This window comes from Alligator sinensis, unplaced genomic scaffold, assembly GCF_000455745.1.
Source record: "Alligator sinensis unplaced genomic scaffold, ASM45574v1 scaffold178_1, whole genome shotgun sequence".
NCBI lineage: Eukaryota > Metazoa > Chordata > Crocodylia > Alligatoridae > Alligator > Alligator sinensis.
Genome location: NW_005842031.1, coordinates 2,471,615 through 2,486,720, shown reverse-complemented (window position 1 = coordinate 2,486,720; position 15,106 = coordinate 2,471,615). Strand labels below are relative to the sequence as shown.

General features: G+C 37.3%; 1 protein-coding gene across 4 annotated transcripts in view; it reads right to left on the bottom strand.

The window, feature by feature from the left end:
• Nucleotides 1–15,106, bottom strand: part of GPATCH2 (G-patch domain containing 2) — a 256,646-nt gene that overhangs the window by 90,398 nt on the left and 151,142 nt on the right. For all 4 annotated transcript variants that reach the window (XM_025202576.1, XM_025202574.1, XM_025202575.1 and 1 more), the window contains exon 8: nucleotides 6,456–6,538. In XM_025202576.1, the coding sequence (XP_025058361.1) occupies nucleotides 6,456–6,538 (83 nt within the window). The remainder of the gene's footprint in view (nucleotides 1–6,455; nucleotides 6,539–15,106) is intronic.

Below are 15,106 nucleotides of genomic sequence, written 5' to 3'. Positions count from 1 at the left end.
GCAGTTGGAGTACTGTGTCCAGTTTTGGGTGCCACACTTCAAGAGGGACGCAGAGAATCTGGAGAGGGTCCAGAGGAGGGCCACTTGCATGATTAGTGACCTTTGTGATAGACCCTACAGGGGGAGGTTGAGAGAGCTGAATCTCTTCAGCCTTCACAAGAGATGGCTAAGGGGAGATCTTGTGGCCACCTATAAATTTATTAGGGGAGGTCAGCGGGGAATAGGTAAAGCGCTGTTTATTAAGTCGCCCCAGGGAGAGAGAAGAAATACGGGTGTAAACTAGTTGAGAGTGGATTTAGGTTAGATATTAGGAAGAAATTTTTCACAGTAAGGGTGGCCAGGATCTGGAATGGACTTCCAAGAGAGGTGGTGCTATCATCTAGCTTGGAGGTCTTCAAGAAGAGGCTAGATAGTCACTTGGCTGGGGTTATCTGACATCGGTCCTCTTTCCTGCCAGGGGAGGAGGTCGGACACGATGATCCATTGTGGTCCCTTCTGACTCTACAATTTATGAATCTGTGAATCAATATGTCTGTATTTGTATTCTAATAATGTAAAAATTTTACAAATGTTTTTGTCACAGCTGGGCCTGGATAAAGTCACAGGTATGGCCACCGGGTACCTTTACGACTCTGACCTTCAGTCACGCGATCACTTGCTTGCTTTCCTGTAGCAGTGGTCCTTACTTTTTCCTGCCACGTTTTGATGTTTTAGGATGATAACAATTGGAAGGTGGTAATTTTCACCGCCACTGGACGACGATCACTCAAAGTAGGTTTCTTTTGGGGCTCCAACCTCCGCTACATTCTGGCCTAGTGCCACCCAGATGATACACTGCCATTTGTTTATCTTGATCTTAACTGGCATCTCTTTTTTTTTCCTTTACAGGCTTGTGCATTTCTAGATAACTGTCTCAACAGAGCTAAATCAGCATGGACTACTGGACTTCTTCTGTTTCAAGTAAGTCCAGCAGGTGGCCAGGGGAGAGCTTTTTGTATATTCTCTTTCCTTGATGGTTAAGCCTTCTAATAATAACAACAAAATAAAATATTCTAAGCAAGCAAAAAGAACAGATGCCCATCTGGGCTGATATCCCCTGTCCAGCGGATACTGATCTGTCTGGGGGATTTTCCCTTTTAAATAGTTCAGGTTGGGGTTCTGCCCACCTGATGCAACACTCTGCAGGCCTGTGGAGACAAGGGAGGCAACACAGCCACAAATAAAAAGAAGGACAAAGTAATAATAAAAAGAAGTCAGTATCCTAACAATTGGGGCTCAGCTACTTTTCTTCTGGCTGGCCCTTTAACGGCATTGTTCCCTCATTGCAAACGCCACTTCGCTCCGTGGCGTTTCTCTGGCCAGTGTCTTCTGAGTTTAATCACCAGGTGTCCACTGGCTCATTGCTGCTAGGGATGTCCCACCCTGCGTCTCAAGGCTTTGGATGTTGATCCCCACTCCTTGGCTCACCGCGCTCCTTGCATGCTCCTCTTCTGGTCTCCTGGAGCTGCTCTAGCCTCATGGAGTAGCTGCTCCAGGACCGTGGCTCCCGGGGCACTCATCTCTCCTTTGCCAGCTCCTTGCGGCTGTCAGTAATTATCTCTTTTCTTTCCTCTTTTTCCCAGTTTGCTTTACAAGTGTGGTAGTAGATTTTATGTCTTAATGTGAGAGAGCCTTAAAGTAGGGGCTTAGGCTCAGAATAGATAATTTTTGCCCACCAGTCAGGATAGTTACATCTGGTGTTAAAAGTCTTTTGAAATTTTTTACCATCTGTAATGTCACTGCCATCTGCCACAGGCTTCACTCTGAGGTAGTATGGAATGTATAAATATGGTAGTAAGGAGAGACAGAGAAAAGGGAATACACCAAAAAATGTCAACGTAGTCCCCACAAAAGTCAATTTTTGTTGCTTGATTTCTCATCAGTGAGGCAAGGGCTGCTCTTTTACCACTAGAGGTGGCTGACCCCTAGGTCATAGATAAAGCATAATGCAACACACCATGGAGAACCTTCCACTGCTAGTGAAAGTGTTGTACTTGTTCTGTGTACAGACAAAGAACTTCAGTCTCCAGAGCTGTGAATACAAGAAACTTAAGCAGCACTGGGTCAAACAAAAATTAATCAAAACTTTGCCCATACTGACAACCAATATCACTTAGATGTCAGATCTAAGATGGAGGGCATAAATTCTAAATTGTCCACACAGGGAATTATGTGGAGTTTGAACAAGTCATGCCCAAGTGTTTGGGAAATTTACCTCCAGTTTATCCAGGTGAGGCAAGTCTGCTTTTTATCTATAAATACCTAAGAAAGTTGACCTTCATCACAAGCTTAGCCTGGACAACCTCTGTTATGACAGTATAATCACAATCTTTTCCAAATAATCATTTAGGCACTGCAGATATTCAGGTCTTATTTTTAATCACTGACACATTAAGCATCAGCAAAATAGTTTGCTTAGCTGCTCCATTGGCAATTTTAAAAAAGGAATGAAAACATTTAGCCTTTTGATTACCTTGTTAAAGTGAGTCATGACAGCATTATAGCAGTGCTCAGAGCTTCTGCTATAATTAAGAATCTGTCAAATTTTTCATTAAAGCACATTTTTAATACAAGACGTATCTTAGTAATTTCAGATTGTATCGGTCTGAACTATGGCAAATGCTAAGTCCAGTAAAATCTGAAATTTGCTTCTATGGAAAATGATCAACATGGTTTTAGATGCATTTTGTTTGATGCTTTATATAGGTGTGCTCTATATGTATATACATTTTACACCTAATAAATCTGTTTCATCTTTATAAGATATAAGTTTGTAGAGTTTTAGTTGGTCATTTGTCTTCATTTTTTCTTTTTAATTTGCATGAAATTTCTAGTCTGTAAATTGTAACTTAAGTTAACAGAAACCTACCAATATCAAACAGAATATGTTCGGTAGGAATAGCATGCATTTCCCTAATAAAATTTAGAGGATCTAAAGGAATATAAGAAAAACAAAAAATGAGAATCCAAAGGTTATGGTAAATGGGATGGGGATCGGAGGATCATTTGGGGAGCTGAGAGAATAAGGTAGGCTGTAGGGAAGAGAAGATTAGAATTCAAGGAACAGAACTGAATGAAACTCCTACTCAGTTTACATCAGGTTGACAAAACTAATTAGAGACTTAAAATGGACAAACTCCGAATGTTTACTGAAGTTGCTATGAACATTTCAAATGCATACATTTTAGGGATCTAATGCTCTGCTGATTCTCTTCTACATTCTATGTATAGATATATTTACATGGCTACCAATTGCTTTAAAAAAGTACTAAATATGGTTTTGGTCTGGTTCTGTCTTCTGATAGACAAACCAAATAATTAAAAATACAGGGAAAAGTTAAAAAAAAATTGAGTGCATTGTGTAATTGCAATGAATGATGTCAGAGTGTCATATTGATTAGTACTACTATTCAGGTGGTTAGAAGACGTGAAGTAATTCAGAGCAACATTGTCCCACGTCTGAATGCAGTGTTGCTTAAATATCAGGTATCAATTTCTTTAGAGGAAGTTGGGCCAGAAAACGTGTAGTTGACTGCAATGTATAACATCATGCATTTCTGATTCTTAAGAAACAGAAGTCATACTTAAAAAACATGCAATGTATACTTACAATGAATCATTCTTTAATTTAGTAAATGGATTAGTTAAGTAGATGACGTGTCAAAAGAGACTTTATTAAAAGCACAAACCCCAGAAAAAGTATTGTAGTAAAAACAGAAGAATAGGACATAATTGCCTCTGCTGTCAGCTGGTAAGTCTCCCTTGCAATCCATATCTAATAGCATTTCTCTTATTTTATTCACTGCTTTTCAACGTGGCTTTCTTTACTTCACCTTTACAGATGACATTTTTCAAACTATAAAATGCTCTGTGCAGCTAAACTTTTTTGCTTCAATAGTTTCTCATAGCTACAAGAGTAAATCTACATCCTTTGCTACTAATGCACACAAACCTATTGGTATGTGACTTTGACTCAAGGCTGAGAACAGGCTATAAATTTAGAAATCAATACCTAACCCTATCAATATTCATTTTACTTTTTCAATACAAAATACAAAGGTGAAAGAGCAGTAAATAAGCTAGAGTACTGAAATAAATTGGGTGTTCTTGTCACAATTAATAAATGTTTAACCAATAACACTGCTAGCTACAGTGGTCTACAGCTTTGTAAGATATCGGAAAGTGTGTACTGGAGCAGGTGCTAACCTGACTATTCATAAAAATACACACAACATATTTCAACACCTAATTAGTATCACCAGTAATTCTCCCCGGTAGCATCCATCTCAAATATACAAAAAAAAAAAAAAAATGCAACATACCATGCATATTATTATAGAAATGCATGTACCCAAGCAATTTTCTCCTGTAAACATAGATTGGGGTTATGAAACCAAACTGTTTTCCTCACCTACCTGGCTGACACATAAGGTCATGCTTTACTAATTTGTAGCACGTGTATCAAACCTCAAAATAAAGCTTATATAGTTGATCACCAATCTACACTCAGCCTTTAGCTTTCACAACCATGTTCAAATAGGAGGTAGAGAAAACACTGACAGACTGTTTCTCTTGGTTTGCAGAGAAACACTACTGTGATTATTGTCCACATGCATCTAACTGGAAAAAAGTCTGCAAATAATTTTGGGGGGCTTAAATCTGGTCCTTTGGTTCCTATGTTTTAACTATTTAATGTATTTGGGAAAAAGAAATGCCAATAAGCATACTAGTCATTTGTTCTAATCTAGCTTTCTTGTTGGTATGCAAGTTTTTTCCTTTCAAATTATGGTATCAAATGTTTTTAATAAAGGATTTTAACATTAATTCATCCGTGGGAAGAAAAAATGTTGGAATATATTGAGATTATCACAATATATTTCTGTAATATTTGTACATGAACATACCTGTATCCCCGACACGGTATGACTTAATATTTTTAAGGTTTATATTTGTTTAAAAAACCCACAAATATGCAAACAGAAAATCATTTCATTTGATTATAATCCAACATAAAATTTTCCATCTTTCTGTTCAGTACAAAATGAAATAGTTCAGCTTAAATTAAAGGGATAAATTTACAGTAGCTAAACAGAAGCAAATACAAAGCTTCTTGTTGTTGTTTTTTAAAAATGTTGTATTTCTTCCTCTAAATATAAGACAAAGCGTTTAGGGGGGAAAATCTTGTATATTGTGAAGATGTAGTCATGTATTTGGAAAAAGAATGAATGCTTATAAAAAATATTGAGTGACCTCATTATCAAAAGGTTGCCTTTGCAAATAATGAGTCAGCTTGTAAAAATAAAATAGTGGACACTGGAAGTCCAAGGTAAAATGCATAATAAAATGAATTTCCTGATACTTTATACCTACTCTGTACAAAAATGACTTTTTCTGGTACTTGCAAGTTGTTAAGTCAAAATCACCTTGTAGAAATAATTATATTATCCTCTCCTCAGCCATTAAGTATTTTCCTCCTCACTTCACATACGTTCAGAGTCTTAGGACCTGACCCAGGCATTTTCTTTTTCCATAGTGCTGCCACTAAGGTGCTTTTATAGCATTTCTGAGATTGTTCTTGGTCTGTTTCTATCACTGATACTCAAAACAATGAAATATTCAGGGGGCCATTCAACTGGAATGCAAACATTAGGTTACTCTAAAAATATTTATCTAGGATTGAACTGAATTTAAGAATCCTATGTATAAGGTACCACAAGTATATGCTAATATACCAATAGCTACATTATTCATATCATACATATTTGTGAAAAATACATGAAACCAAACTGTAGATGTAAACACAAAGATACACATACACATATAAAATAGAGTACACATATATAATTAATATAAACAAACTGAGAGTCCTATAAATCACAGTTAGGTATTGAAAAAGTAATTTCCCAGCTGTGACATCAGCAAAATGTATGCTCTGGTTGTGACCTCGCATCTGTAAAAAAACCTTCCAGAAAATGCACTTGCAGGTGTTAGCCACTTAATGTGCTGCACTTATTTTGAAGCTATCTGTCATATTCTTGACTCCAAACTTTCAATTGTTTGCCCAACATTTGTCGCTTTCTAAATTTATTCTATTTTTCATACAATCTTCATTGTAAAATAGACACATGCTTCCCAACCTTGTATTCTTGACTGCACATGAATAGGAAACTCTGTTGTCTAACATTTTTATCAAAGGCAAAGAGATCACTTTTCTTTAAAGAAGTATTGTATTTGAAAAGGTTTAGTATGAGAGATTAGGGAATCAACTGACTCAACTGTCCTTCAAATGCTCGGTATATCTAAATATTAAAGCACATACCTGAGGCTATTGGAAGAGTTGATGAATTTATCATGCACTTTGCAGGGTTACTGACCAATGTACCTTGAAGATTTAACTTCACAGTAAAATGAATTACCTGTGGGTCCTGGCAGGGGTGCAGCTTTCCTTCTCCGTTTGACATCTCCCATACACAATGATCCTAAGTGTAAGCTTGTTTGTCTGCAAGTAATTATCAGAGAAAACTATTAACAAAGAGTGGAAAATGACACAAATACACAGGTTATACAAACTAAACCTAAATCAAAACATTCTCAACGAAGATGGAGCTGCATAGTGAAGTCACCAATCTTGTTTATATTGAAACATAATCATGTTTGTTGACAAGCGCTCAGCATCTAAACACAGCATCATAAATTGTTACTGGAATGAATAATATAAAAGGAATGCTTTTCAATTTTCAAAACTGGCAATCTTTCTACCTCAACATAAAACACGCTTGCTTCTGACTGGAAAATAACTAAGATTAATTATCAAAAGAGATCACAATATCGTTGGTAGGTTATCAATTGGTTACTAATGCCTTACTGCCAGAACAACATTTATTACAGGAAAAGTATTATCAATTCATTTTAAAGAAAGATGAAGAATGCACTGGGTAACATGAAACGGATCCTCTTTAAGATGTATATGAAATAAACTTGCGCTACATGTTGATATTTCCTTTTTTAATCACTGGCTGAGCATGAAAATGACATAGTGATGGTTGGATATGTTGCTCTGCCCATTAAACAATTATGAGCTTTTATTTTTGGACTGGTGAAATTAAGCAGTTACAGTAGGTGGCAAATAGCCAGATATTCTTAATGGACTGAACTAGCTACTGGCTGTCAGGTTACCCCAGAAAAAGTCAATAGGGATTATCCTGAATTGGGGAATTTAACATGATTTGCACTGTTAAACTAGAATAATAGTTGTCGTTTTTCCTGTAAGTAGCATGTTATTCCTTTAGTTGGAAAGTTACTGCCTGCATTAATTTCTGCAGATGAGAACTAAAGGGGGATGGGGTGGGAAAAGGGAAGGTATTTATGGAGATGCATTAAACATTAGAGAATGCATGGAAAAATTAAATAACTATAATTTTAGCAAAAATGTAGTGAATTTTGATAAATTACAAGGGAGATAACTACTTCTAGTAGATTGGTGCCAATGCAAAGTAATATGTTTCCACTCAAATCCTTAGCCTGCATGAATTTTGCTTTCTTGCACTTACATGGTTTCTTTTCGCTACAGCATTACTTAATGCATAACAAATTAATTATATGCTATAAACAAATATTTAGATTTTCTGAATAACACTGGAAAAAAGTAAACCCCCACTACTTGGCTGAAAGTGGTTAATGTTTAATCATTTAATAATCTTTTTTTTTACTATTAAAAAAGGTGCAAGACTTCGTAAATTAACAAGGAAGTGATTTTAAAAGAAAATACTCCAAGAGATTTAATTACTGCACAAATGTGTACCTTATTCTAACTTACTGTGCCAGTTCTTTGGCACTGCTTTATCTTATTTTAACGTTGACTTCCATTAACTGCATTTACCAGAATTTTTTCACTCATAGGCTGAGCTTATTAAAAATCTTTTTTTGTGATTGATAATACATATGAAAATGAGGAGAAATGCAATAATTTAGTAACTATGGAAAAAGGCTAATAAGAGCAACAAAAATTCAAAAGGGAATATTTTTTAAAAGTTTTTATTAAGTATACAGGTTTTAACTTACAAATTGTGTGTACTTAGTTAAAATAACTCTGGGCACAATACTTACCTATTTTTTTAATTGTACAGTAATATGGCTTTATTTTTTAAACAAAAATTGTTCCTAAAAACTGAGAACACTGTATGTTAGAGAATCAGGCTACTTAGGAATCTTTAGAAAACTACTACTGTCAAAAATTGGTTCACCTAAATAGACCACTTATTTCACTCTCTGTTTAAAATACAACCCAATCACACTCTGTACTTTTAAACATTTGAATACAAACTAATGGGAAGCAAATATCAAAATTTAAAAATATATGGTTTAATTTATAAACTAATGTATCCTTTTTCATTCAAAATTAATGTGCAGCAGCAGGGAAGACTGAAAATGTTCAGAGTTCACTGAAGTATGTTTTATTTCATTAAACAGAATTGTCTATGAATATGAAATAAAGATCACCACCACCTTTCCCCCCAAATCCAAATTTCATTACGTCTCCTGGACATGTCTCATACTTAGCAGAATGGAATATGTGGATTTTTTTCCTTCTGGAATTATACAAAAGGAGAGAAGGTAGCAAACATGGAGGCGGAGAAATACAAATTGAATGATAATAAAAATGAATAAAGTCAGCTAATTGAACCTGCAGACCTGAATTATAGGAGAACTGTTTGAGTAATTCAACCCAGAACTGATTATTGGTTACACTGTATTGAGATATCGAGATTACTGATCAGCAAAATTCTGTTACTCAGGTCTCCCAACTTTTCCTTCAGGCACACAGAGAACAGAGTTGCAACAACTAACACTAAGTTAGGACTACTGTATTATTGTCGTCACCCTTCATGTAGAACATAGCAGTTACTTTTTAATTTAAAATCAATGAATGTCTGAAAGGCAACCTTGTTCTTTCAGCATAAATGAATCATTTGTCTTTGCAAAGCACTACAACCTGATCACTAGCCAAGGTGAGAGCAGATATTTCTTTGTTGTTGTTTTGAGGAAAATTCTATAGAGCCAACCCAAATTCTTGGTGTGTTCATTAAACTAAGAAATCCAGTCTCATAACAACAGCTATTGTATCTGGATCTAAAACTAATTATAAAGCAGCATTTATTTCCAAAAGGATTTACAACTAACATTTTATTGTCGATTTAAATCACTAAAAGACAAAACATTACATCTTAAGGAGGAAGGGACAAAACTACAGTTTAGTGGAGGGCAAGACGCTACATTTTTGCTCTAAACACAAATAACAGCTCATATACAATATATTTCTAAATTCCTATTATACGGTCATTGAGAAGTAGGGAGTACACTGACCCTAAGAATCTGTTTAGATTCAATATTATGGTTCTTAACATTAAATCATAAATGCAAGGATTACAAAGAGGAAGAAAGCGATTTGCCTGATTTCTATCTACTTATCCATAGCTTGCTGCAAGCTATCACTTATAAATAGTGCTCTCGTGGAAAGCTAGGCATTTTGCTGGGGAAAAAAATAAAACTTGTTAAGACCACCTTGCCTGAAAACTTGGCTTTTGATATGCTGGTGACAGGAACTGGAGCAAGCAGTGTCAAATGGAATAATTTTTAAGGAAAGACAACAGGAACTTGTCGCCTCATTGTATGCATTTACAAATAGAGGCTTTTCAGAGCATTAGGCCTAGTTAAAGCTGCCCTCTGGATAAAAAGCGTTCCCAAGCAGCCTCAGACAAGCTTGGGAGACAAACAGATGTGACTATGGTCCCTGGCGTTTGGCAAGAACACTCACTGTCAATAAGAAAAATATAAGCATAGACAGGGCATCAGCTGCACCACAGTGGAGCAGGCCTGCAAGTGTCATAGCAGCGGCAAAGTTGTGGCAGAGGGAAGTAAGAGGGCTGTTAAAGCCAGACTGCTGTGAACTTACACTAGGAGGCCAAGATTTGATGTTGTTGTTGTCAAGCCTCAACACATTACACAAAAAATGGAATGGAAGAATCTATTGTCAAAATGTATTCTTCCTTCCTCTTGTACACAGTGGTTAGATCCCCTTTGTATGTAAGGGCATGCAATAATGCATAAAGTTTGGGGAAAAGAGAGAGAACACTTAGAACAAGAAAAACATTCCCCAAATAATATGCTTTAATAACGTTATACTACAATAACTGCTGTATTTATCTCAGTAGAGATACCCTCCAATGAATGCTCATGCCTATTTGCTGTAAATGTTCTCTTCGCACTACTCTTATCCATGCACCATTTCCTTTACCTTCTTCCTCACTGTTTTCTCACTTCATAACTGACATTTCATGAGATATGATGACATTATACCTGTTTAAATTTGACCCTCCTACCCCCAAGAACCATGTCATCCATACTGATACCATGAAAAAACTCTTCATTTTGTTCAGTCCCCTCAGTATTCCCAGTGAGACAATATTTTCAATAATCATCTATTTTTCATTTACAATTAGGAATTTTTACATCTCAAAGTCATTGGAGCAGGTTAAAGCCAGGGTTTGAACTAGTCTGATCTTTATGATCACTGGAATTCTCTCAAGTGTCCTTCAGGTTTATGTTGGCATTTCAATTCATAACCAGTTTCCTCTGAAAGAGGCCCTACATTCATGATCTATGGAACACTGAAAGCAGATCTTGTTTACTTTTCTTTTCCCAATTATGGCTATAATACTCACAGGTATTTTTACCTTTGCACTTATCATTCAGCTGAAATGAGGAGAAATTCACCTCAAATGTAAATTTCACTTCAGTCACAGAAAAGTGGAATAGGACAGTGACTGAATCCAGGATGTTGGGAACTTCTAAATATAGTGACCTCCGCTTACATGCTTATTGGGTAAATGCCTAATTTGCTTAACACAAAGCTACTTTCAGTATGTTAACCATTACTTACATTGTAACAAACTGCTTCTCTGTATAGTGGTTGTGGACATGAACCACTTAAATATGTAGGAACTCTAGGCCCATTGTCTGTAACCATACAGTATGTAATAGTATAATTGGTGAAACTAACAAAGCTGCCCATTTCAAAGCTTGTAAAGCCTAGGTCCCATGAATTTTAGAGGGGAAAAAAAGGTAATAAGCCTTAAAGTATGTAAACCTTGGCAGACTGATCCCAGTTAATGAATAACTGGCCTGCACTTGTAGGGAACAGATTAGAAAGGCAAAAGTGGCAACTAAACTTAAATTAGCAATGCGAATCAAGGACAACAAGAAGTCCGTGTTTAGGTACATAGGGAACAGGAGGAAGACAAATGGGAGTATGGGGCCATTGCTCAACAACTCAGGAGAGATGGCTACCAGCACTCAGGAGAAAACTGAACTCCTGAATGACTACTTTGTCTCGGTATTTCACTGGGCCAAGGGGAAAATCATGCCAGGTAGGGTACAGAATGAGCAGGGTAGGATTCTTACTATTGCCATAGAATTGGTGTGTGATCAATTAAAACAATTAGACATATATATGTCAGCAGGACCGGATGAACTTCATTCAAAAGTCCTGAAGGGGCTGGCCAAAGTAATTGCGGAACCCTTGGCAAAACTCTTCCACAACTCATGGTGCCCTGGAGAGGTCCCTGAGGACTGGAAGACAGCCAATGTGGTGCCCATCTACAAGGGGAAGAGGGAGGACCCGGGTAACTATAGGCCAATTAGCCTAACTTCTATCCCAGGGAAAATCCTGGGAAAATTCATCAAGGAGTCTATCTGTGATAAGCTTGCAGAAAGTAAGATTCTGAACAGCTAGTATGGCTTTGTTGTGGGCAGGTCTTGTCTTATCAACCTCATCTCCTTTTATGATCAGGTAACTCACCACGTGGATGAGAGAGAGGAGGTTGACACTGTATACCTTGACTTCCAAAAAGTCTTTGATCTGATATCTCACGATGTCCTCACAAGAAAATTGGAGAATTGTGGGCTTAACTCCGAGACAGGCGGGCGGGAAACTGGTGGCAGGGTAGGACTCAGCGTATGAATTTTTGCATATTAGTTATTATGTTTAAATGATAATAGTACCTCTATGATTGTATGAACAACTAAAACTCCATTTTGTGCTTGTTTCCCTGCTTGACACGAGTAGATAAACTTCGTATGCCTTGTGTACGTGAGCGTCTATGTGAAAGGGTGAATGGTGAAAGAATGGTAACTATTTGCATGAAAACAGAAGATTTAATCGAGTGCGTAAGCAACAAGAAGCCAATGTATAAGTTACCAGACAGTAAACTAATTAATGGATGGCTGAAGAACTTGTCTGTGATCAGGTGCAAAGAAGAAGACATTTTGCATATCCTGCCATTTGAACTATACAATGCTTCAAGATCAAGGACACAAATGCTTCAAGACCAAGTATACAGTGCTTCAGCAGAGAAAATCAACTTTACTGGAATGACCTAAAGCTGAGATAACAAGAAACAACCTCTAATTAAAGACTGAACGTGGAAAATCCCCAATGCTGAAGAAAGACTTGAAATCCCTATAAAAGTGAGATGCATGCAAGCCAAGATGGGAAATCCACTCTCTGCAACCTCATAGAGCACAGGCATGCATGTCTGTTCTTTCCCTGCTCCTATCACCCTCAATAAGCCTGGACCCGGCCATCCAGTGCTAATATTGATTAACATCTGCTGGTAACTATAATATATTACTGGAGTGGTTTTGTCTGTATGTCTGTTTGTATGTATGCTTGTGTATGTCTTTGTATGGCTGGTTTGTCCAAGCTTATGTATCTGCTTCATGCAACCAATAAACACGATATTTTGCCTTATCCCCTTTTTAAGGTCTCGCTCTTGATTTGAGCTCTTGGCAATTTTAAGTAACACTGTGTCGCACTGGCGAGAAGTGGCCGGTGGTGTCCCACAGGAGTTGGTGCTTTGTCCAGTACTTTTCAACATCTTTATCAGCGATTTGCATGTGGGGGTGAAGAGCTCAATGGCCAAGTTTGCACACAACACCCAAGTTATAGGGAAGCGTGGTAACGCTTGAAGACAGGCTACAGATACAGGCAGATCTAGACAGGCTAGCAAGTTGGGCGGATTGGAACCAGATGAAGTTCAATATTGAGAAATGTAAAATGCTCCACTTGGGGATGAACAACTCCCTACACATCTATAGGCTTGGTGGCGCCAAACTGACCAGCACCATGAACGAAAGAGACCTGGGGTAAATAACAGGCCACACTATGAATATGAGCCGGCAGTGTGATGCTGTAGCCAGTAGGGCAAATAATACTCTGGCATGCATCAATTGATACATTTCCAGCAAAACCAAGGAAGTACTCTTCCACTCTACTCAGCATTGGTAAGACCATAGTTGGAGTACTGCATCCAGTTCTGGACACCACACTTTAACAGGGACGTGGAAACGCTTGAGAGAGTCCAGAGAAGGGCCACCCATATAATCAGATATTTGCAAGGCAAGCCATACGACGAAAAACTGCGGGACCTAGAACTGTTCAGCCTGAAAAAGAAAAGGCTGAGAGGGGACCTGGTAGCAGCTTACTGCTACATTAGGGGAGTACATCAAAGGCTTGGTGAGCAACTGTTCACCAAGGCACCCTTGGGGAAGTAATGGCTACAAACTCCTAGAAGACTGTTTCAGACTCAACATTAGGAAAAATCTTTATAGTCAGGGTGTCCCGACTGGAATAAGCTCCCTCCAGAGGTGGTGCACCTACCCTGAAGATCTTCAAGAGGAGACTGGATGGTCACCTTGCTGGGCTCACCTAACCCCAGGTGTTTTTCCTGCCTGGTGCAGGGGGCTGGACCGAATGATCTTCCAAAGTCCCTTCTGGCCTTATAATCTATGAATCTGTATTATTTACATGGAGTTCAGCTAAGTATATACTTTGGGGCCCTGGGGAAATTACTAATCTCAATATGCATTTTTTTCAAATACAAAAACAAACAAAAAAACAAAACAAAACCCTCCAAAAGCAATCAGGTAGTCTTCATTTATACCAGTAGGGAAGTGTGAATTATTCCAGAGTCACTTCACAGAGCTGTTTTAAGAATTAGCCACACTTCATCTATACTAGTACAAAATCCAAGACAATGGGGCCTCAATCTCATTTAGGGGCATCTGGGTACCCTTCTCATAAATCATTTACTAATATATTTATTTTATATGTCTATTCATTATTACTAGCATTTCTGTTGGTCACTTTACTCCCATTGTTTTCCATTCAATATTCTTCTTCCTTACAAGCTATAATGCTGTTCTTTGGCTACTGTCATTATACTACCAGTTTGTAATGCTCATACATGTATAGCAAAAGTCTTCTCATATTATATTTGTACTTCTTTTTAGGTTTCAAACTATATGCCAAATTACATTTAAGACCTCCAACATTGCCCAGATTGTTTATAAGTGATGGTGGTGACAGTTTGATGTAATTTAGACATAGCTTGAGCTTTTAAAGTTTGCATTTTTCATTAAAAAATAAGGGATTTTTTGTTGCTGAATTGAAAATAATCAACTATGTTGTACTATACATACAACACTGAAAAAAATGTTTCAAAACAAAACTGTTAGAATATGTTTTAAAGACTTGAATACATTGTTGTCCATTATACTGTAATTAACACATCTTTCATCCAACTTGAACAATGAAATCCTCTATAAAAAAGCAACACAGTGCTCTGTCACAGTATCCAATGAGTTCCTGCAGATGGCTGTAGAACTCTTCAATTTTATCATCATTGGATGCTGTGCTAATACACAGGCTGACAATACTAAGTGAAGCTCTTTAGAAAGAGATGGTAGTAAGACAGGAGTTGACTGGTTTGGATTTTAGAAAAGGACATACAGGCATTTCTATTAAAAGGAAATGCCACTCCTTCCCTTTGTTACTTCTCAGGCTCAATATAGTCACGTATGAATGAATGGAGACAGAATGAACCCTCTGGAAGCTTGGAAGGATTTGACAGCTTCTTAATTACACAGTTTTAATTATTTTAGTCATTCATAATGGTGGTACACAAGCTAAATTTTCATTGCTTCAGTTTAAAAAGACTTACTTTCTTGG